This window comes from Anomaloglossus baeobatrachus, chromosome 6 (assembly GCF_048569485.1).
Source record: "Anomaloglossus baeobatrachus isolate aAnoBae1 chromosome 6, aAnoBae1.hap1, whole genome shotgun sequence".
NCBI classification, from domain to species: domain Eukaryota; kingdom Metazoa; phylum Chordata; class Amphibia; order Anura; family Aromobatidae; genus Anomaloglossus; species Anomaloglossus baeobatrachus.
Window position 1 is genome coordinate 469,139,533 of NC_134358.1, and position 22,948 is coordinate 469,162,480.

Sequence of the window (22,948 nt, forward strand, 5' to 3'; positions counted from 1 at the left end):
CACGTGTGCCGTGAATCACTGCACACGCAGGGACATGTGCGTGTTTTACACGCCAGTGAAAAACGTCACTTTTTCACTGACGTGTGAAACGGACCTAAGGGGGATGACTAGGGTTTTTGGTTGACTGTGTGTTTCCTAGTGAGGGAACGGTGCGGGGGCCTATTTGTGACTGCCTGGTTTTGGCAGAGTGTCGGTGGCGCACGCCAGTACAGTACGATACAGTACAGTGGCAGCGCCATACTTCCGGGTCACATGCTCCGGTCACATGAAAGCATGTGACCGTCGTTTGTCGCGCTGCCACTGTACTCTATACACTGTACTGGAGTGCGCCGCATCCGCCAAACCGGCGAAAAGATGGATGTGTGAAACTGGGGTCCCTCTTGCAGACTCTTATTGCCAGCTGCAGCTTGTGCACAACACAGCGCATGTGATGAATATGAAAGTGTTTTGAAGCAGCTTCAACAAGATCATCTAATTCTAAAGTATCATTTTGCTGTTCTTCTGTTTGTAATATGTTTGTTCCTCAGTTACATGAACAGCACTGTGGCCTTCCATCTCACACATAGTAAATCCTAAATTTTCTTCTAGCTGTTTGTTCATTACTCTCATTCATCAGTTTAATTGTACTTATGTTTGAAGCATTGTTCGTTACAATAGCAAGAACCTGTTCTTTTTTGAGTTCGTAATCTTGCAGAACTTTTTCTAAGGCCTGGAGAAACTGGCTGGTGTGATGAGCTTAACTATCTTTTAGGCTGGAAACACATCTATGCGAGTAAAATTGGTCCGACTGGGCTGAAAAAAAACTCGGCTGATTTTAGTGCACGTTAGGTCCGAGTGCAACGCAAGTGAGATGTTTTTTCTGAATAAATTAATGATTTTACTAGCGTGTGTAATGTGTACTTTTTACTATGTCATCTGCCATTCAGCGCTGTTACATGGCCGCTGACAGCAGACACAGACAGCCATGTAGCAGAGCTGAATGGCAGATGACAGCAGACACAGAGCCACACAATCAGAATGAACTCGGGTGAACTTCACCCGACTTCATTGTCATGCTGCGGCTCTGTCTGTGCCGCGTCGTGATTAGCGGTCACCTGTGAAGGATTCACCGGTGACCGCTAATTCCCCGAGTGACTGAAGTGCCCCCCCCCCCCCCCTCTCATACTCACCGATCCCCAATCACCAGCGCTGCGCGGCGTTCACACTGCTCCGGCGGCTTTTTCTAATTTGAAAAAGCCGGCTGCTCATTAAACAATCTCGAGCTGAAAGGAGCGGCGGTGTCTTCTGCAGCTCCTGTCACCTCCATGCAGCACAGCTGGAAGCGACGCTGGAGGTCCGTGGATTACGCCGGACATGGAGGGCTTTTTGGGGCTTATTAAATTGGTAATGAGGGAATTTGTTTGTTTTTTTATTTCTAATGATTTTTGTGTGTGTGTGTGTGTGTGTTTTTATTTACTGTAACTTACAGATTAATCATGGAGGGTGTCTCATTGACGCTTGACATGATTAATCTAGGATTTAGTGGCAGCTATGGGCTGCCAATAACTCCTTATTACCCCGATTTGCCAATGCACCAGGGTAAATCGGGAAGAGCCGGGTACAGTCCCAGAAATGTCGCATATAATGTATGCGGCAATTCTGGGCGGCTGCTGACTGATATTGTTAGGCTGGGGGGCTCCCCATAACGTGGGGCTCCCCATCCTGAGAGTACCAGCCTTCAGCCGTATGGCTTTATCTGGCTGGTATTAAAATTGGGGGGGATTGCACGCCATTTATTTATTTTTTTTTATTTATTTCACTGCACAGTATAGACCCGCCCACCGGCTGCTGTGATTGGGTGCAGTGAGACACCTGTCACTCAGCGTGGAGGCGTGTCTCACTGCAACCAATCATAGGTGCCTGTGGGCGGGGAAAGCAGGGAATACGAGATTGTTTAATGAGCGGCCGGCTCTTTCACAATAGTAAAAGCCGCCGCAGCAGTGGGAAAGCCGTGCAGCGCCGCGCCGGGGATCGGTGAGTATGAGAGAGGAGGGGAAAATGACCGACAGACTGTGAGAGAGGGACAGATAGTGACGGACCGACAGAGAGAGAATAGAGACCGAGAGGGAGAGACCGACTGACAGAGAATAGTGATTGACAGACATTGTGAGACATTGCTCGTTTCCAGTGTTTTTAGGAAACATGCGAGAAATGTATCTAGAAAATCTGTCACTAGGATGGTGTGAGTGCCGTCCCGTGACATCCGATTTTCTTTTTTTTTTTTTTTTTTTTTTTTTTTTTTTCTTCTCAGTCCGATTTGGACTGAGAAAAAAATCGCAGATGAGAGCTGAATCATTCACTAACATGTGTCCGATTCCAATGCGAGATTTTCTCGCATTGCTCTGTGAGAAACTCTCGTGAGAAGCAGCCCTTACTGCCAGTGTCTTACTAACAATTTCTTTCTTGTCACAAACCTATCGCACATTGATGGCAAAAATAATTCAGTGAAATGCAGTGACTCTGTGCACCCAGCAAAGGTAGGACATTCAGACAGTTTTGTGAGGATCCTCGCAAAGAATGAGCATGTCAGTTTGTGGTATTTTTCTAATCTGCTTTTGCTATTGAAAGCATTATTTAGGAGCTCAAAAACCAGCCAGGTGATGTGTTTTTTTTTTTTTTTTTTTTTTTTTTTTTTTTTTTTTTTTTTTTTTTTTTTTAAAAAAAAAAAAAAGCTGATCTGCTTTTGCAGCTGAAAAACGTATCCTCAAAAATGCAGCTAAAACGCAATGTGTGAATGTAGCCTTAGATCAGGAATAGAACAGACCTTTATAGGACATTTCATAAGTTTCCCAAATTCCTATGAAAAAATTTTCATCACACTCTGCATTGTACCCAATTTATTATATATTTTAGGAGTCTGAGTCAGTGCATTTTATACCGACTCCACCAAAATGAACTCCAACTCCACAGCCCTGGTCACTACACCAGGTCTTCAAATCGAGGCACACTTTTTTTACTGGTGACACTGTGACAGACCATCAAGATGAAGGCAGTTTAAAAGGAACAGTCCCTTATCGCAACATTCACCTTCGCATCTATCAGGGTAAGGGGGGTGGCAGGGTTACGCAGATTAGCCTGACTAGTCTACAAGTGTGATTGTAGTCCTGTAGTGATGCACTCCTGCTGATAAAATGCCGATGGCCTTGCAGCTACAATAGCTGAATGAGCATCCGGTTCCTGTTCCCCACATTATACTGATTTCAGAATAAATGGCTAAACCCTGCTGACAGATTCCCTTTTAAGGCCAGAGTCACACTTGCTAGTGCCTTGCGTGAGTCTCTCATGGTAGAACCCGGCATGGCCGCACACTATGCATACAGGAGCGTCTGAGCTGCATAGATACATGCAACCGACCCGCTCCTGTGAGGGGAGTGTGCAGCCAAGCCGGGTTCTACCATGAGACTCGCGCGAGTTACACGCGAGGCACTAGCAAGTGTGATTCTGGCCTAAGACCTATTGTAGCGGCATACTCCAAAGCAAGTGCTATACAGCAGACATTACCTCCCTAATGCCTGCTTTACACGCTTCAATATATCTCACAATCTGTCGTCGGGGTCAAGTTGTAAGTGACGCACATCCGGCATCGTTCGTGATGTATTTGCGTGTGAAACCTACGTGCGATCAAGATTGAACGAAAATACGGTGATCGCATACACGTCGTTTATTCCTCATACATTGGACGTTTTGTTGTATGAACCTAGTCAATTGTAACGTGTGACATCCCTCATACGATTTGATGTCTGAGGCTATGTGCGCAGGTGTGCGCTCTGCACCGGAGCTTAAAAAAGGTCTGCTTCAGAGCGCAGCTGAAAAGCTGCGTTCTGAAGCGCCTCACAATGTCTGTCATTCACTAATCTCTGTCAGTCCGTCACTATCTCTGTCCCTCTCTCTCTGTCCATGTCAGTCTATCCTTCTTACCCCCTCTCTCATACTCACCGATCCCCGATCCCCGGCCCGGCTCTGCACGGCATTCACACTGCTCCGGCGGCTTTTACTGTTTTGAAAAAGCCGGCCGCCCATTAAACAATCTCGTATTCCCTGCTTTCCCCGCCCACCGGCGCCGATGATTGGTTACAGTGAGACACGCCCCCACGCTGAGTGACAGGTGTCACACTGCACCCAATCACAGCGGCCGGTGGGCGTGTCTATACTGTGCAGTGAAATAAATAATTAAATAATTAAAAAAAACTGCGTGCGGTCCCCCCCAATTTTAAAACCAGCCAGATAAAGCCATACGGCTGCAGGCTGGTATTCTCAGGATGGGGAGCTACACGTTATGGGGAGCCCCCCAGCCTAACAATCAGTCAGCAGCCGCCCAGAATTGCCGCATACATTAGATGCGACAGTTCTGGGACTGTATCCGGCTCTTCCCGATTTGCCCTGGTGCGTTGGCAAATCGGGGTAATAAGGAGTTATTGACAGCCCATAGCTAGTAAAAGCCGCCGCAGCAGTGTGAATGCCGTGCAGAGCCGGGCCGGGGATCGGTGAGTATGAGAGGGCTGCTCAATTCAGTTACTCAGGAGTTTAGCGGTCACCGTTGAGTCCTTCACTTGTGACCGCTAATCAGGATGCGACACAGACAGAGCCGCAGCATGACAATGAAGTCGGGTGAGGTTCACCCGAGTTCATTCTGACAGTGCGGCTCTGTCTGTGTCTGCTGTGAATTACCATTTCTGTCTGTCTGCTGTCAGCGGCCATGTAGCAGAGCTGAATGGCAGATGACATAGTAAAAACGCATCCCTACACATTACACACGCTTGGCAAGTCAATAAATAAAAAAAAAAAAAGGTGCCCAATGCATACGTCACGGAACACATGATCTAAAGGATCGCACACAATTGATCAATTTAACTTAGACTACTAACGCACGTGTGTCAGCAAATGAACGACCTACGTGCAATCTCATTCAATCGCATATGCGACCTGGGCGTGTCACATCGCATACGAGATCGCACACCTAATTGTAAGGTGTAAAGCTAGCTTAACATGCCATTCAATTGAGCATATAGACCCATTTTGTGGCACTTCTCTTTATAGATACTTGGGCTAGATACCGCTTTGTGTATGCTATAAACAGGAAATAGTAACATTTTGGACAGTTAATGAAATTCTACTTTTCATACAGTAGTCTGCACACCTCGTCAGCTAGAAATCTGTACAGATGAGTTGGTCATCTTATAACAATGCCAACAGATTCCTTAAAGGGAACCTGATGGCTAGTGGTGGTGTCACACACAGCTGACGACAACGACATCGCTCCTAAGTCGCCATTTTCTGTGACGTAGCAACGACCTCAACAGTGACGTCGCTGTATGTGACACATAACGATCAGACCCTTGCTGCAAGTTCGCTGCTCGCTCTTGAATATTCCAGGTCATTTTTTGATCTCTGCTATCCCGCTGCGCCACATGCATCCTTGTGTTTGACACCGCAGCAGCGACGGTTGCGACGACGCTGAAGGCAGTGACGTAGGACTGAAGGCAGGACAAGGGCGTGTTGTTGCGGTGTATTTTACAACGCCCCCACGACTTCGATTGTTGGTCATAAGTGTTCCGATCGGGTAACTTGCGGAAGGCGTTAGTGATTTCATTCTTGAAGTTCCATTCTTTGTTCCACATAGTAGTCTGTCTGGTGTTGCTAGTGTGTCTTTCGTTGTGTCTTCCTTTGTTTGGCACGGTCACCCTATCAGGCGCCACTGTAGTGATCACCAATCGGAACAGAGGGGCGTGAAAAAGGCAACGCAAAGGCGATGTAGCGATCACCAATCAGAACAGAGGGGCGTGAAAAGAGGCAACACAAAACATGTCTAGGGGTAAACACCACGCCTCTATCAAGGTCTGAGTCGTCGCACAGCGACGCGTGTGACACGTCCCAATGACCGTCGAGGTTGCCATGATCGCTGCTCTGTCGCTGCTTAAAATTATGTTTGACAGCTAACTAGCGATCATGTAAGGTCGCTGTTGCGTCACAGGAAATGGTGACGTAACAGTGACGTCGTGTGTGTGTGTACCCAGGATAATACATGTACTGCTGTTTGACAGGTTCAATAGAAAGGGAATATGGCTTGCTATCTATTCCTGCCAATGTGTCTGTCTGGCCTTTCTCTGCTGTCGCAGTCATAGAAGTTAATTCCGGTGTAGGGAGGCGTGGACTGGAATAGATAAGACCTGACCCACATTCCCTTCATGTTGCACCTGTCAATCAAATAGAGCATCGCTGGAACTTTACTCGCACATATTTCTGAAATAAAACATTCAGTCACTGAACAAAAGCTATGGTTACATTCAGCCTCCTAGTGCCAGTATAGCACTGGCTTTACTTCTATGAAGAGGGAAGAAAAAAAAAATCCTCCCCCCCTCTGTAGTGTTCACAGATTTGGTTACCTGGCTCTAACTTTAGATTGAACCTTTATTGACACAGTATAAGAAATGTATTTAAATTTCTAATCGCATAAGAGGATGACTGTGAAGCACTTCTGAAAAGTTACTCAAAGTTTCAATGTGAGTGTGAAAAACTTCTGTCACTTTTTTTTCTTTTTTTTTTGCAATTTTCACTTCAGTTTCAGTCTCCATGAAAATGAGTGGGACAAAGCATTGACTCCCAATCTAATTCAGAATGAGCTATAATGTGCGCAGTCACAAAATTTACTCAATTTGCTGATTGGAGTAGCATTTATGGTGTCAGATGCCACATTTAAGGTGTGCTTCTGAATGAGTTGGGAATCTGACTCCAACATGCCTCCTCATAACGAATGGTGTGAACACTGCTCATATTGACAAGTTGGGCTCCCTAGATAGTAAAAGGCAATGTGACCGAGTTGTAGGATTGCTGTTTTTATTTTTAATAGACTGATGTGATGAAGAAAACTACCAAAATTTTTGAAAACACAACCAAAAATTACAAATGGTTTGTGTCAGTTACTTAGTTACTTCCCTTTTAGACCAGGTGCACACATTAAGTATTTGGACTTGCGGACTTCTCTTCAACCCACAGAATACAGCCCTGTGTCTTATAATAGTTTGTGGGTTTCCTTTTTTTTTTTTTTTTTCTTTTTCCAATACATGTAAATTCTGTGTATAAAAATGATAGTCGTGTGTGTCTGTTGCCCCTGCAGCGGTTGAACCGCTCGGATTCAGGGTTGCTGCTGTAGCTCGAGGGTCTCCGGACCCAGGGGCTCGCGGCCACTCAAATGTATAGGACTATTTGCAGGAGATAAGATTTCCGTCCGCCACCCGTGGTTCGCAGTAAGGGGAGTACCCGCGGAAGATGGAGCGGGGCAGCCAGATGACGTTCCCTCCACGGGTAGGGTAGGCCCCGGGCCTCTAGATGTTAGATGGTATAGGGAGCACATCGCTTGTTGGGAGCAGGGGAGGACTACGTACTCACTCAGGCAGTGTTGGTGATGATGCGACCGCAAAGCAGACTCTGACAACAAGGTAAACCAAATCTCTGGGTGTCGCTGCCCTCTTGGGGGAGTTCGTCCAGGTACCCTTCCCCGCTGGTACTGCCGGGTGATCCGGAGCCTGCCTCCATGCACAAATTAGAAGGGTTCTGGTGGCCCGTTGGCTTAAAGCTGTCTGGGCCCTGCTCCCTATTTGTTGGTAGTGGAGCTGAGCTCTCAAGGCCTCACACTTGGGATTTCTGGGAGCTGCGTGGGTTGGAAAGCCCTATTCCCCTCGTTGCGCTAGTGCCCCTGATCTCTGAGCTTCTTGGGGACAGTCCATAAAGTCACTATCCTCCGCAGGTTAATTGCCGGGTTGCCTGAAGCTACCCCCCGACCTAGGGTCCTGTACCCCGCTGTGCTTTCGGTCTCGGACCGGTTATTAGGCTCAAACTGCTGACTGTCCTCCAAGACCAGATCTAGGCACCCCGCCTCAATACCCTTCGACCGGGTCTCACTCTTCTGGGCCCAGACCACTGTCTGCGACCCAACCTGTCACCTACAGGGAGCCACCACTCCCCAGCTCCTCACTTCTTGAGGGCTAACACTGCACTCTTCTACTTCCCACCCACCAGTCTGCCTGACCCCAAGGTGGGTGGCCCTATTCCAGCTAGGCAGGCCACTTGTGTGTCTGACATGGTGTGAGGTGTGGTTGGGATTTGGATGCTGATGGAGGCAGTACCATAGGTTGGTATCCCAGAACCATGAGGGGTTAAGTCCTGCACCAGAGAGTAGGAAGTGCAGTACCCTGTGACGCCCTGACTAGTCCAGGGGCGTGACGTATAGGGGTGTGTGTGTGTGTATGTGTTATATATTATATTATATTGCCAGGGCGTCACTAATATCAGGTCATCAAAGGGTATTGTGCAATATCAATCTCCTCCTTGGTTATGGGACCCTCACCTTTGGTGTTGCCAAGAACAAGCTAATCAAAATCCTAGGAACACTCTGCACCACACCCACCAGACACACCAGTGGATAGCCTGAGTGGAATAGGGTCGCCCAATTGGAGGGGGGGGGGGGGCGTGTTGGAAAGGGAGGTCAGGAGTGTTAGGAGACAGTTGAGTGCAGTGACTCTTGAGGAGAGGTCAGGAGCTGGGCTCTGTGAACTATTAGGTGGCAGATGTTAGTCTGGGCCTGGTAGCAGCTGGACCCTGGATCGTGACAAGGGGCACGGACTGTCGAGGACAGCCGGTGGCCTTGTGCCATCACCGGGCAGGGGCCAGGGAACGACTGGGTACGTGGACCCTAGGTCAGGAAGGAGCTTCAGGCGTCCTGACAATTTACCCGACGAGGACTGAGCCTTCAAGATTCGTTCTCCACCCGCTCCAAAATCTGGGTACTAGCGCAACGAGGGAGATAGGACTTTCCCACTACACGGTCCAGGAAATCCCAAGCGTGAACCCTGAGGGCAAGCTCACCCAGTTAGCCATACTGGTGAGCAGGACCCAATTTATTTTCTGGCTAAAGTGACCAACTAAAAGAAAAGGTGGCACGGGAAAAAGGCAACACCAACTGGCACAGGACCCAGGCGTGCTCCCTCTCAGCGGCAGCGGTGTCCAGAACTCTGGTTTACTACAGTTGTCGGTGTCGGCGTTATTGGACTGAGCGAGTACGCAAGTGACCCTTACCGTCCCAACGGCATACCCCCGTCACCATCAGAGTCCCGGTGCATCCCCCTCTACCCATGGAGGGGTTAAACACCTAGCTGCCCACACAATCGCCACCAGTTACACTCCATTGCAGTGGTGGTACTCCACCTTACTACACACCACGGGTGGCGTCATGAACTTTCCACACTATCCCCTGTTCATAAACCCCCCCCCCCCCCCTTGGTTTGGGGAGCCATGTGACCCCCCCCCCCCCTTTCGGTCCAGATCGATCTCGAGCTACCGTGGATCCGAGCAGCCCGGCTGCTTACCACACGCATACGCATACACACTCATACATATACATACACATGCATACATATACACATGCATGCATACATATACATACACACTTTATAAAAACTACCTTCTCAACCCCTGTGGGTGGTTTTGTCCTTCCTCATTCTCGGGTCCTCTACCAAAGTTCTGGGAGTTTGAGGGTTCTGCGCAGGATCTTAGTTGTTCCCAGCACTGCGCTTTTCTGGACAGAGTTCAGATGTTGCTCCTGGAATCTGTTGCAGCAATTTTTCCAACTTGGGGGACACTGCCCCAAGTGCTCCTATCACCACTGGAATTGCTGTTACCTTCACCTTCCACATCTTCTCCAGTTGTTCTTTAAGGCCTTGGTAATAAAAGTGTGTGTCTGTGTGTCTTATAATTTGTTTAATAATTTTTTTTTTTTTTTCCTCATACACATATTTTTATATTTTCTCCTCCAGCCTGGCCCCTTAAGTACTGATTTGAAGTCTTTCATATTTGTTTTGGTGACCTTTGTTATACATACCTGGCCTTGTTCCTTATATTCTGACCACCTCCCTGCTCTACACCCACACTGCACTTCCTGTCTTGGTTTTATGCAGAATTGTTTGTTCTACAGGCATGGGCCTACTTTCTTCTTTGCACTCATATTTATGTTTTCTGATGGATGGATAGACTACTACTTCATGTAGATCTATCTAGTGATTTTTGCCTGTTACAATAATGTTGTATTTTGGTTGATGACATTGCCTTAGCTTCAGTGTATGTTCACATTAGCGTATTTGTTATTAATGTTCTCTGCATTTTAACGAAAAAGTATCTCTGGTTCCCCTCCCCCCTTCTTCTGTGGGTCTATTGATGAGCCTCACTAAGGCTATGTGCACACGTTGCGTTTTTTTCCTGCATTTTGGCTGCATTTAAAACTGCAGCGTGTAATTGTCAGAATGCATGTGTTGTGCTTCCCCAGCAAAGTCTGAGGTCAACAAATTCCATTTGCACGTTTCCTTTATAAATGCAGCGTTTTGGATGCCAAATATTTGACAATCGATGAGTTTAAAAAAAGCAGCTTGTCACTACTCTTGTGCGTTTTGGTTGCATTTTCCACCTATTGAAATCAATGAGGTGTCAAAACGCAACCAAAATGTTTAGCTGTGCGCTTACACTGCATTTTTGTTGCGTTCTGCGTGCTTTTTTGACAAACAAAACGCAGGTCTTTCGGTCTCCCTATCTCTCATCACCAGCGCTGCACGGCTGTCACAAAGCTCCGGCGGCTTCTCCTGCTTTTGACAATACCGGCCACTCATTATTCCATCTCTTATTCACTGCTTCCCCTGCCCACCGGCGCCTATGATTGCATTCAGACGAGCCCCCATGCTGAGTGAAAGCTGTCTCACTGCAACCAATTACAGCTGCCAGTGGGCAGGTCTAGATCATGCAGTAAAATAAATAAAAAAAACTGCGTGCGGTACATCCCAATTTTGATACCAGCCAAGGTAAAGCCACATGGCTGAGGGCTGTTGTTCCTAGGATGGGAAGCCCCACGTTATGGGGAGCCTCCCAGCCTAAAAATATCAGCTAGCAGCCGCCCGGAATTGCCGCATCCATTAGAGGCGACTGTACCGGGACTCTACCTGGCTCATCCTGAATTGCCCTGGTACGGTGGCAATTGGGGTAATGAGTTAATGGCAGCACATAGCTGCCACTAAGTCCTAGGTTAATCGTGGCAGGCGTCTGAGACCCTCCCCCCTCATCCCCCCTCCCATATGATTAATCTGTAAGTTAAAGCAAATAAACACATATACCCAAAAAATCATTTATTTGGAATAAAAGACGAAAAAAAAACCAACCTTCTTTCACCACTTTATTAATCCCCAAACAGCCCTCCGGGTCCAGCATAATCCACACTAGGTCCCACGACGCTTTCAGCTCTGCTACATTGGAAGCTGACAGCAGACTGCCACAGACGACGACTGTTCTGAGCTCCACGCAGCAACAGAAGTGAGTCCCGCTATCAGCGATGTCACTCAGGTTACCCTCGGCGACCGCTGGATGCTAAAACTGTGACAGCAAGTTGCCCAAGTAACTGAAGTGATCTGCGCGATCAGCTGTGCCCTGACTCAAGTTATTTGCGGTCTCAGGTGCAGGACTCCAGCTGGCCGCGGGTAACCTGAGTGACCGCACTGATGACCGTGCGGCTCACTTCAGTCACTCGGGGGATTTGCGGTCATCGATGAGTCCTTCACCGGTGACCGCAAATCAGGCCGCGGCACAGATGGAGCCACGCGATGACAAGTCGGGTGAAGCTCATCAGAGTTCATTCTGATCACGTGGCTCTCACAGCCAGCCATGCTCTATGGGGATGTAGCAGAGTGGGACCGCACTATCCAAAATGCATGTGTTTTGGATGCATTTTTTTTTTCTTTTTTCCCTGCACTTGACAGACTGCAGAGTGAAGTACAATGTAAACCAGGAGACACTGCATGTATAATGAGCACACTTGAATAAGGCTGTGTGCACACTATAGTTCTATTTATTCAGCAAAAAACGTGCCTCTGGCTGAAACGCATGTGTTTTTGCTCATGAGTGTTTGTTTTTTTTTTTTCTTTTTTTTTTTTTGTTTGTTTGCTTTTCTTTTTTGCCTTCAAAAAAAAAAAATGTGCGCACAGAACTTTAGAGTTCTCATAGACTTCCCTGGGGAAGGAAATGCATGCAGTTTAGGGTCACAAACTGCACCCAAAAATGCAGAAAAAACTATAGTGTGCGCACGGGGCCTAACAGTAATTTTCATTAAATTCCATGACACGTAAAGCCAAAAAACACCCAGTAGTACATATGGTATGGCTATAATAGGCCTGTTTTACATCATAAGCATGTGTACCGCCCCGCGCTCGGCTGCAGCCGAGCCGCTCTTATCCGGGCTCATTGATGGGTGCCTCGAGCGCCTCCGGACCCGGGGTCACTTCGCTCTGAAAGGATGCTGGTGCTATGTAGGGGGGTGGTAGGTAGGTGTACGGCCGGAGCAGTGTTTGAGTTCGTGACGCCACCCACGGGATGTGGTGAAGGTGTAGACACCACCGCTGAAGTTACGGGGCACCCAGGGGAGATGGTGATGCAGCAAGATGTTAACCCCTCCGTGGGCAGGGATGATGGCCCCAGGACCCGTTGGGGAGAGCTGGGCGATGCGCGGCACTGTTGTACTCACCTTTGACACACACAAGTCTCTGGTAAACAAAGTTGATGGTGGTCAGTGCCTGCAGCCAGCTGCGTCTGGTCCCCCACCCGGTTCGGTGGTCTTTGCCTTTCTCCTGCACCATGTAGTGTATGTGTAGACTGCCTGCGCTTCAGCGACGGGAGTCCGCTCCCCGGCTGTATGTATGTCGAGAGAGCCCTTTTTTGCCCGCAGACACTGGCCTGTGGGATCTCTCTGCCTGTGCGGTGGCTTTCTATTCCCCCCTCGGTGGGCTGTTGTCTTCAGTCGGGACTTGGGTGGGAAAGGACCTATAGTACAGACCGCAATCAGTTAATTCAGTCCAGTGGATTCTGGACCTCGTTTCAGGGTCGGAGTACCCCCGTGTGCTCCAGTTTCCAGTCGGTTCACCAGGTCTGTACCAGCGGGCCACTAACCTGTCCACCACGGTTACACGGAACCGTCATCCTGGCTCCTGCAGGCTAGGCCACCGTCTGCCTCCTAGCCAAGGTATGTGGGCTACAACCCTCACACCTGTCAGTCTCCTCCACGCCTCACTCCAACTGATCTGAACTTTAATTCCGCTGAACACTCACTGCACTTCCTGCCTCAGGCCCTCTGAACTACTCGGTGGGTGTGGCCAACTGCCTGGCTCCACCCCCTGGTGTTTTCCTTAAGCTCTGAGGGAGGTGACTAGGGTTTGTGGTTTGGCTGGTGTTACCTTGTGTGGGACAGGTGTTGTGTGGGGCGCTATCTGTGACTACCTGGCTAGTCCAGGGCGTCACACTAAATATGAGAAATTGACCATACAATAAGGGCAACCACCGTCAGTACCCACACAGCAAAAGGACCATTAATAACCACACAATACAATAGCGTCTAAGTAGTAAGTTGCTGTAGTACGTAGTAATAGACCGGCCGGGGCTGAGTCCAACTAAACAGTGAATCATCTAAATGAGGCGCGTATATACACATCAAGCACTAAACAACTGCATATAAGCAATAATGCAAAGAAAGTTCCCTCGAACCCCCTAACTATCTAAGGGTAAGCAAGGGAAGACTCTTGGTGAAATACAAGAGCCTTATGTGGAGCTAGGCTAGGGTAAGAAGTAGCTTACATGTAATGTAAAAGGAAACATTTCCATAGAGCTTAGCATGTGACAACCAGTGTCTTGGGACTGAGCTCCACATGTATCGCTGTCACCACCGCTTCATCAGGGGCAGTGGGTGTGTTGACACAAACCTGAAAATAAGAAATTTAGATTATGTAATTGGTCACACATGAATAGGTACCTGGTGTATGTGGCATAAACACCGACTTGTGCATAATAAGCCTATATGCAGGCAGATGCTGGGTAATCCCTGCAGAATAGTACACGTGCAGGAGCCAGGTACCGGCCTAAACGCACATGAATGATGCCAAATGGGTCTATTGGGGTATTTTCATACGTGGCTTTTTTTTTTTTTTTTTTTTGTTTACCACAAAGATGCAGCATTTTTGTCCAAAAAAACCCGGACTGGGCAAAAACACACTAAAAAAAAATCGCAATGTGTCTTTTACCATGTTTTTCCAAATGCATTTATTTTTTTTTGTAATCTATTGACTGGAGGGCTGAAATGTTGGAAAAAAACCGCAAAAGGAATTGATATGCTGCATCTTCAAAGACGCAGCCAACAAAAGATGCCCAGTGAGGACAGCAAAATAGAAACCTCAGACTTTGCTGGGAGCAGGAAATGCATGCATTTGGTGCATCTTTATGACCTCAAACGCAGCAAAAGATGCGTGAATTTAGCCTTATAGTTAGTCATGTAACTTAAGACTTAAGTTAATCAGGTGTGTGCATTTATATATGTGGTGCCTTTCCTCCCTTCCCCAGTCTCCTTTGTCAGATTACATGGCAACTGCTGATAGATTCTCTTTAAGAAAAGAGTTGTGCTCAGGGCCAGAGGCAAGTGTGGTGGGGCATTTGTCATGGAGGTGGTGGTTAGATAGGTGCTGTTGGGCCGCCTGATGTGGCTGAGAGTTTACCAGGCGGCTGCATTTTGCCGCTCTCTCATAGTTGGCGCTGGCTATTCTTGGAGCTGGCTGACAGCAGGAACTGAGTGCGCCACGTCAGACGCTAGGACAAGTGAAGCCCTGACTTCCAGGTCAGGGCGTGAACTGATCACACTGCTGACATCACTTGTCGGTGCCGCATAGGCGGCAGACAACGCTGGTGATAAGTGAAGACACCGAAGAGGAACAGTATAGGGTCTGGAGGGGGGGGGCCTACAGACCCTGTATGGAATAGGTTGTGTGTGTGTATATATGGACACAGGCTGATGGGGGGGGGGGGGGGAGAAATGTCTGTTTGTAATATCACAGTATGGGGAAGGGAAAATGTATGTATGGTGACGAAGCCTGAGCCAAGGGTAATTAGCATATCTATTCCGATGCTCTCGCATGAAAAGTACAGGTCGAGCCAAGGCCATATTGACTAATTTTCATCAGTATGGTCTGTCTGCTGACTGACTCCCAAGTATCTCCTTACTATTAAGGATTTACTGAAAGTTCCGTATTTATGCAATACAAATGTTTGAGTATGACCTAACGTTACAATTGTTGTACAATGTACTGCTTGAGGTTCTGGTGATGAATTTCTGGTGGTTCTGATTATGCATTTCTGTACTGCTGTTTTCTGTACTGAGGAGGTTTCAAATTTTGTGTATTTCTGTACTTCTGGTGGTTCTGATCCTGTACACAAGTAACACTTCATAATCGGTAAGAGGTCACTGTCAGAGTAATATCTTTTGGACAGGTAATCAGTGTCTAATGTGTCAGGGTCCGTAACACCTGCTGATCAGCTGTTCTTGGTGCAGGTGGCCGGAAATGCTAATTTCTGGAGCTGCCAAATCAAATGCATGCCCCAGGTGCTGGAAAGCTTAGATACACCTCTCTGCAGCGCTTTCAGCCTGAGGAAGAATAGGGGAGTACTTGAGTTCTGAGATCAGTATGGACAAAGTATTGTTGCTGGAGGTGTTTTAACCCCCCCCCACCCCCTAAAAAAAAACAAAAAAACCCCCTGCATTTGTGTTGACCAGATTTGCACCTTTCTGTATGTACTTGCTGTATTTTTCTGCTGTAAATCTGTAAATCCATTGTGGATTATGCATTTGATTAAAATCTGATTTTTGATTTGTACCGGTCTTTGTATACAGTTTTGTTTCGTATTCACCGCTTTCTTGACTGTGCTTGTCTTGTTCAAGTCTCTACACGATCATTCTAGGCAAAGCTGTGTGGTTTCGTATGTATATGTAAGATCTGTATATGCTGAATTGCCACATACGAAGAGGAATTGCTGACGGATATCCCCGACTTCTGCTACTGCAGATCTTGCTTGTGTGCAGTCCTGGTTCTGTTACTGTGTACGACTAACTATTACAACACTTCACTGCTCACCGGCTTCTTAAGTGGAGTCTCTTCTTAATGCTGCATAACAAGGTAGCTTAATGTGTGTCTGTGTGTGTGTCTGTGTCTGTCTGTGTCTGTGTCTGTGTGTGTGTCTGTGTGTGTGTGTGTGTACCGTAAGTAGGGACCGGCACAATTAGGAATCCTAGTAAGGCTGGGCTCATCCTGTCTTCAGACGTTGGGTATTGTGGGACTATTAGTGTTTGTTACTAAACCCCTGTACATTTTATAGGTTAAATGTTGGCTTGTTAAAATATTTTATCTATGGCAAAGAATATCTATTTTATAATCTATAGCAAGAACTTTGCTTCTCATTCACTGAGGACCTTTCCCTGTTTCATGTGGGTTTTTTTCTTTGTAAATAAGAATGAGCTCTGTATATAGAGGTGTGAATACAGATCTCCGATAACAGGGGAAAGCCGAGATCACAGGAAAGCTGTTCTATTTTGCTGTGGTTTTGTTGTGGTGGTAACCTCTGGGTGTAGGTGCATTGTTGTAATGGTATTGATCATTGCTATAGGGTTTTTAGTTTCTCACTCCATTATCTAATTATTGAACCATTAATGAGCATGGTTTTTAATTGTGGCCGTGTGTGTATATAGTCTGGCTGCACTGATCATCATCATCATTGACCAAATGCTGTTCTGGTGAATGACTAGTGCTATGTTCACACAGTACGTCTTTTGTAACCACAAAGATGCAGCGGTTTTGGCCCGAAAAGGCACAAAAAATGCACATGACTGTATGTTCTCCATCCGAGAAACTATCAGATTATGCTAATCTGAGTGGGATTTTTTTTTTTTTTTTCAATTTGTTTTTGGGAGATGAGCGAGTATCTATGTATTATGCACTACCTTTAAAGGGAACCAAACTTCAGGATTTTACTATAGAAGGTGCAGCCAGTGCAGTACTGGCACTATCGGGCACAGGCTGTACATACCATTAGTGGGCAGCTTGGATGTTTAGGCTGTGAAATCCAAGTTTATAAAGTTTGAAAATTCATCATGTTTTTGATTGACGTGTGCACCTTTCCAGATAATATCCGGGCGGGTTATGCACATGATTCCCACCCCCTCCCCGCCGCCTGTTCCTCCCTCCCTCTGGCTGTATGTAAATTTCTAATCTTCAGTTACACAGCATCTGATTTGGCGCCTGCGCATAGTGCTTATCTCCGGCGCCATGTTTCTGAAGCTTGCAGTAACCTAGTGTTGTGCATGAGAGGGCGGCACATGTGCCCTTGCTTCTTCAGATCTCGTTGTGACCGCGCGTGCTCCCACAGTCACAACAGAACTGGAGAAAAGCTCATCTTAGCCCGATTAGCTGCAGCAGACATCTGCTACGATATCGTCTGCTGCAGCTAATCGGTAAGATCAGCTGTTCTCCAGTCCTGTTGTGACCGCGCGCGCTCCCACGGTCACAACGAGCTCTGAAAAAGCGAGGGCGCATGCGCCGCCCTCTCATGCACAATAATACTAGGTACTGCGGGCTTCAGAAACATGGTGCTACAGCTGGCAATGAGTCTGCAAGAGGGACATGCTGGAAATCTGATTGGAAAATTGAGGAAATTGGTTATTGCCGCCAGAACCCCTAAAATTGTTTCCATCTTGAAGAGACATGCTGGGAAAGGAGCAATTGTCGATCAAGCCACTCAGTGGGGCAGCACTTATTTGAGCGATTGCTTGAACTAAAACAGTTTTATAGATATGGCGAACCCTCAGGTAACCCTAAATGAAAGTCAATGGACACAGGTGGCTGAATTGAAGGAATTGCTTAATCACCCGTTTACTGTGACTAAAAAATTACAAGCTGAGGATTTAACTCCTGGCATTTTCACAAGGGAGTGGAAGAACTTGCTGTTTTGCCTGTCCCAAAGAGGTTTAATTGCAGATGGCATTTCTGCTTCAATGAAACAGCTATTGGAAAATAAAATTCTTTTGGCAGCTGTTTGTGGACCCAATTCATCGTATACTTCTTGATGATCAACAGCATACTAAAGGAAAAGAAGCTCTGACTGAGGTAGCAGTTAGAATGAGTGGCCTACAGGACTGCCAGGCACAAGAGGACTAGAGTTGAGCGCGGTTCGAGGTTCTCCAGTTCTAGGATCGAGTGATTTTGGGGCCTGTTCTAGATCGAACTAGAACTCGAGCTTTTTGCAAAAGCTCGAAAGTTCTAGAAACGTTCTAGCAGCAAAAAAACAGCTAATTCCTAGCTGGCTTTCCGCTGTAATAGTGTAAGTCACTCTGTGACTCACACTATTATGAAATTTCAGTGTATAGTGTGTGGGAACAGCGCCTTCAGATCACTGCTGTTTGTATAATGGCGATCGCCATTTTTTTTTTTCCTTGTCTTCCTTCCCTAAGCGCGCGTGTGTAGTGGGGAGGGCCAGCATGTCAGCCAATCCCAGACACACACATACACACACACACACACACACACATACACACACACATACACACACACATACACACACACATACACACACACATACACACACACATACACACACACATACACACACACATACACACACACACACACACACACACACACACACACACCTAAGTGGACTTTTAGCCAGAGAAGCAACGGCATGTGTGATAGGATATCCATGTCACATGTCCCTGCATTATAAAACCGGACCTTTTCCTCCAGCACGCCATTATCTGCCTTCTGCGTCCTTGGTGTCAGACATCACTGGCGCAACTCCGTCCTTTGTCCTATCGCCGATACTGCTGTATGCGCTCCATACACAGCGCTGGACAGCTTAGGGATAGCACTTTCTCTCAGTCCTTTTAAGGGCTCGTACCGGCAGGGTCAGAGCCATAGGTGACAGGTCCTGAAAACAGAGACAGTGTCTGTGTAGCGAAGGTCAGGGATTTCCTCGCTGCATTTCCCCATTAGGAGGGAATAGAAAGGCAGGCTTCCTTTCCTCTACCCAGAGCCCCACAATCCTGGCACTGTACCCTCCTGTCCTCTGCACACTCCAACTCATTATAACTAAGCTATTATACTAGCAAACACTGAGTGAACTTGGTGGCATCCTAAACGTGGCTGTTGGACTTCTGTATAGTCCCAGTAGTGCACAGATATTTGCAGCACGTCTGCCTGCATTACACACTCAAACTGATAGTTACTAAGCCATTATACTAGCAATTTATGCTGCCAGTTTAAGGGCCGTAGTTGCGTTGTCAGGGATATTTATTCTTTATTATTCTGCTGTTAATAAATCTAGACCACCGCTGCAATCTACACCACCTCTCAATTTTTACTACCACATTTTCAGTGCACAATCTTGTCGCAATCAACATGAGTGGCAAAATGACAGATGCTGGTGGAAAGGGGAAGAGGCGTGGTGGAAAAGGAAAAAAAGGGTTTGTCCGTGGGGAAGGTGGCAAAGCTCCATTAACACCTGCTGAAGATAGACCATCTACCAGCAAAAGTAAGATGTCTACTACTTACCGTGGACAATCCGATGTGCTCCCTTTTTTACGGACACGAACAACAGGAACAAAGGTAGATGATGGCCAAAAAAGGAAAATGCTTGAATGGATCTCAAGTGGTCCAACAAGTGCCCTCTCAGCCACCTCAACTACCGCATCCAAAAAACACCAGTCCTCTGAGTTGTCATCCCAATCAAACTTGCTTTCTCCCAGCTCTGAAGTCTCCATCAGCCCTGCACAGTATGGTGGAACTGAGATGGCTGAGTCTGCAGAGCTGTTCAGTCACACTATAGCCTGGGAATCAGAGGTCTGCTCCCAAGCTACAGTGAGTACAGAACAGGAAATGGTCTGCAGTGATGCCCAGAACCTTTGTGACTCAGAAACTTGGTCCTCACGGCCTGAATCAGAGCATAATGTTGACCCTTTGTCACAAACTGTAACACCTGTGGTTATAGACAATGAGGAACATACTGATGACGATGAGACGCAGATACCCGATTGGGATGACAACTTAAATATTCGGTCAGGGCAAGAAGAGGCTCGGTCTGAGGGGGAGGGGAGTGCAAACACAACAATTGATGATGACGTTCTAGATCCCACCTACTGTCAACCCACAGTCAGGCACTCGAGGAGGTCAACAGAGGTGGTGAGGAGGATGCAACTGATGACGAAGTTACCTTGCGCCTTCCTGGACAGTCGGAGTACTGGTAGCACGTCTACAACTGCATCCTCAGCCACCACTCTGCCTCTGAGCACTAGTCGGGGTGGATCAACAGGTCGCATGCCCTCTAAGCCTTGCCTAGCCTGGTCCTTTTTTGACATAGCAAAAGATCACCCAAATTATGTGATCTGTAAAATTTGTCATGGTTCTCTTGGAGGTCAAAACCTCAGCAGTTTGACAACTTCTTCCATGAATCGTCACATGAATAAATATCATATGTCCCGGTGGGAAGCTCACCGTGCTGCAATGCGGCCTAGCGGAGCGAACCATCCACGGCCTGCCCCTTCCAGTGCATCCGCGCGCTCTTCATCTTCTAGGACTGTGGGGACAGCTGTCACACCTGGTTTTCCACGCACAACTTCCACCACTGTAACCGCAACAGGCAGTTTGCTTGGTAGGTCGTCAGTTGGTTTGGAAGGGGAAACAAGTGAGTGTGTACAGCTCTCTCAGACATCGATAGCACCAACGTTGGATGAAGGCAACATCATGTCTCCGCCTGCACTTTCCTCACAAACCTGCATTTTTCCAGGGACACCCTACTCAACACAGTCTACACACAGCAGCCAGATCTGTCCCTCAGATGTGGTCAAATAAAAGGCCACTTCCTGCGACCCATGACAAAGCTAAGAGGTTGACTCTATATCCCTCTGTGAGCTCTTGGCTACCGAAATGCTGCCTTTCCGCCTAGTGGACACACAGGATTTTAGAGACCTTATGTCTGTCGCTGTGCCCCAGTACCAGATGCCTAGTCGCCACTACTTCTCTAAGAAAGGTGTGCCCGCGCTACACCAGCATGTCGCACACAACATCACCGCTTCCTTGAGAAACTCTGTGTGTGAACGGGTGCATTTCACCACCGATACTTGGACCAGTAAGCATGGACAGGGACGTTACATGTCGCTGACTGGGCACTGGGTAACTATGGTGATAGATGGTGAAGGGTCTGCTGCACAAGTCTTGCCGTCCCCACGACTTGTGTGTCAATCCTCTGTCTGCCCAAGTTCCGCCACTGCTTCTGCCTCCTCCACCTCATCTGGGTCCTCCACCTCTGCCCCAAGCCTGCCTGGTCAGGCCACCAGCGTTCTCACTGCGCAGAAGGAATCACGCACCCCTCATTACTATGCTGGCAGCAGAGCGCAACGGCATCAAGCGGTCTTTAGCTTGACATGTCTTGGGAATAGGAGTCACACAGCTGAGGAGTTGTGGTCAGCTCTGCGGTCCGAGTTTAATAAATGGTTGTCTCCACTCAACCTGCAGCCTGGTAAGGCCGTGTGCGACAATGCTGCAAACTTGGGTGCGGCCCTTCGCCTGGGCAAGGTGACACACGTACCTCGTATGGCTCACGTGTTGAACCTTGTTGTCCAGCAATTTTTAACACACTATCCCGGCCTAGATGGCCTTCTGAACAGGGCACGAAAACTGTCTGCTCACTTCCGCCGTTCAAGCGCCGCAGCTGAGCGACTTGCATCTCTTCAGAAGTCTTTCGGCCTGCCGGTTCATCGCCTGAAATGCGATGTGGCGACACGCTGGAATTCAACTCTCCACATGTTACAGCGACTGTGGCAGCACCGCCGAGCCCTGGTGCAATACGTCATGACGTATAGCCTGGGCCAACGAGATGCAGAGGTGGAGCAGATCACCCTGATGGAGTGGTCTCAGATCAAGGACCTATGCACCCTTCTGCAGTTTCGACATGGCGACGAATATCTTCAGCGCTGACAATGCCATTATCAGCATGACAATTCCAGTCATTTACATGCTGGAGCACACGCTAAACACTATTTGGAGTCAGGGGGTGGGACAACAGGAAGGGGAGGAACTACAGGAGGATTCATATGCGCAAGGGACAACAACATCACCAAGGTCCAGACGTTCATCATCACCAACGCAGCAGGCATGGGACCATGGGGGACAGGGATCAACAAGGGCGCATAGTAGCAAGCTAAATGTTGAGGAAGGTGCAGGAGAACATGAAGAAATGGAGGACGAACTGTCCATGGACATGGAAGACTCAGCAGATGAGGGGGAGCTTGGTCAAATTTCAGTTGAAAGAGGTTGGGGGGAGATGTCAGAGGAAGAAAGAACGGTTAGCACCTCTATGCCACAAACACAGCGTGGACTTGGTCCGCATGGCTGCGCAAGACACATGAGCGCCTTCTTGCTGCAGTACCTCCAACATGACCCTCATATTGTCAAAATTAGGAGTGATGATGACTACTGGCTTGCCACACTATTAGATCCCCGGTACAAGTCCAAATTTTGTGACATAATTCCACCCATAGAAAGGGACGCACGTATGCAGGAGTATCAGCAGAAGCTGTTACTCGATCTTAGCTCGGCTTTTCCACCAAACAACCGTGCAGGTGCAGGAAGTGAATCTCCCAGTTGTAACTTGACAAACATGGGACGGTCTCGTCATCTTCAACAGTCTACCCGTACCAGTAGGACCGTATCTGGTGCTGGTAACAGCAATTTTATGGAATCTTTTCATAATTTTTTTTTTTTTTTTAGACCCTCCTTTGCAAGGCCACCAGAGACAACAAGTCTGACACATAGTCAACGGCTGGAGAGGATGATACAGGAGTATCTCCAAATGAACATCGATGCCATCACTTTGCAAATGGAGCCTTGCTCCTTTTGGGCTTCAAATCTAGAAAAATGTCCAGAGCTCTCCAGTTACGCCTTGGAGATTTTGTCGTGTCCAGCTGCCAGCGTTGTCTCTGAACGTGTCTTCAGTGCTGCTGGGTGTGTGCTGACATAAGCGC

General features: G+C 47.7%; 1 protein-coding gene across 2 annotated transcripts in view; it reads left to right on the forward strand.

Annotated features, from left to right (window-relative positions):
• CPVL (carboxypeptidase vitellogenic like) overlaps window positions 1–22,948 on the forward strand; it is a 137,341-nt gene that overhangs the window by 13,438 nt on the left and 100,955 nt on the right. Inside the window, exon 1 of one of the 2 annotated variants that reach the window (XM_075316679.1) lies at window positions 16,026–16,055. The exons of the other annotated variant lie outside the window; for it this stretch is intronic. Within the exon in view, the coding sequence (XP_075172794.1) occupies window positions 16,041–16,055 (15 nt within the window). The 5' untranslated portion in view covers window positions 16,026–16,040. Of the gene's footprint in view, window positions 1–16,025; window positions 16,056–22,948 lie in introns of those variants that run through there. 2 annotated transcript variants of the gene reach the window in all.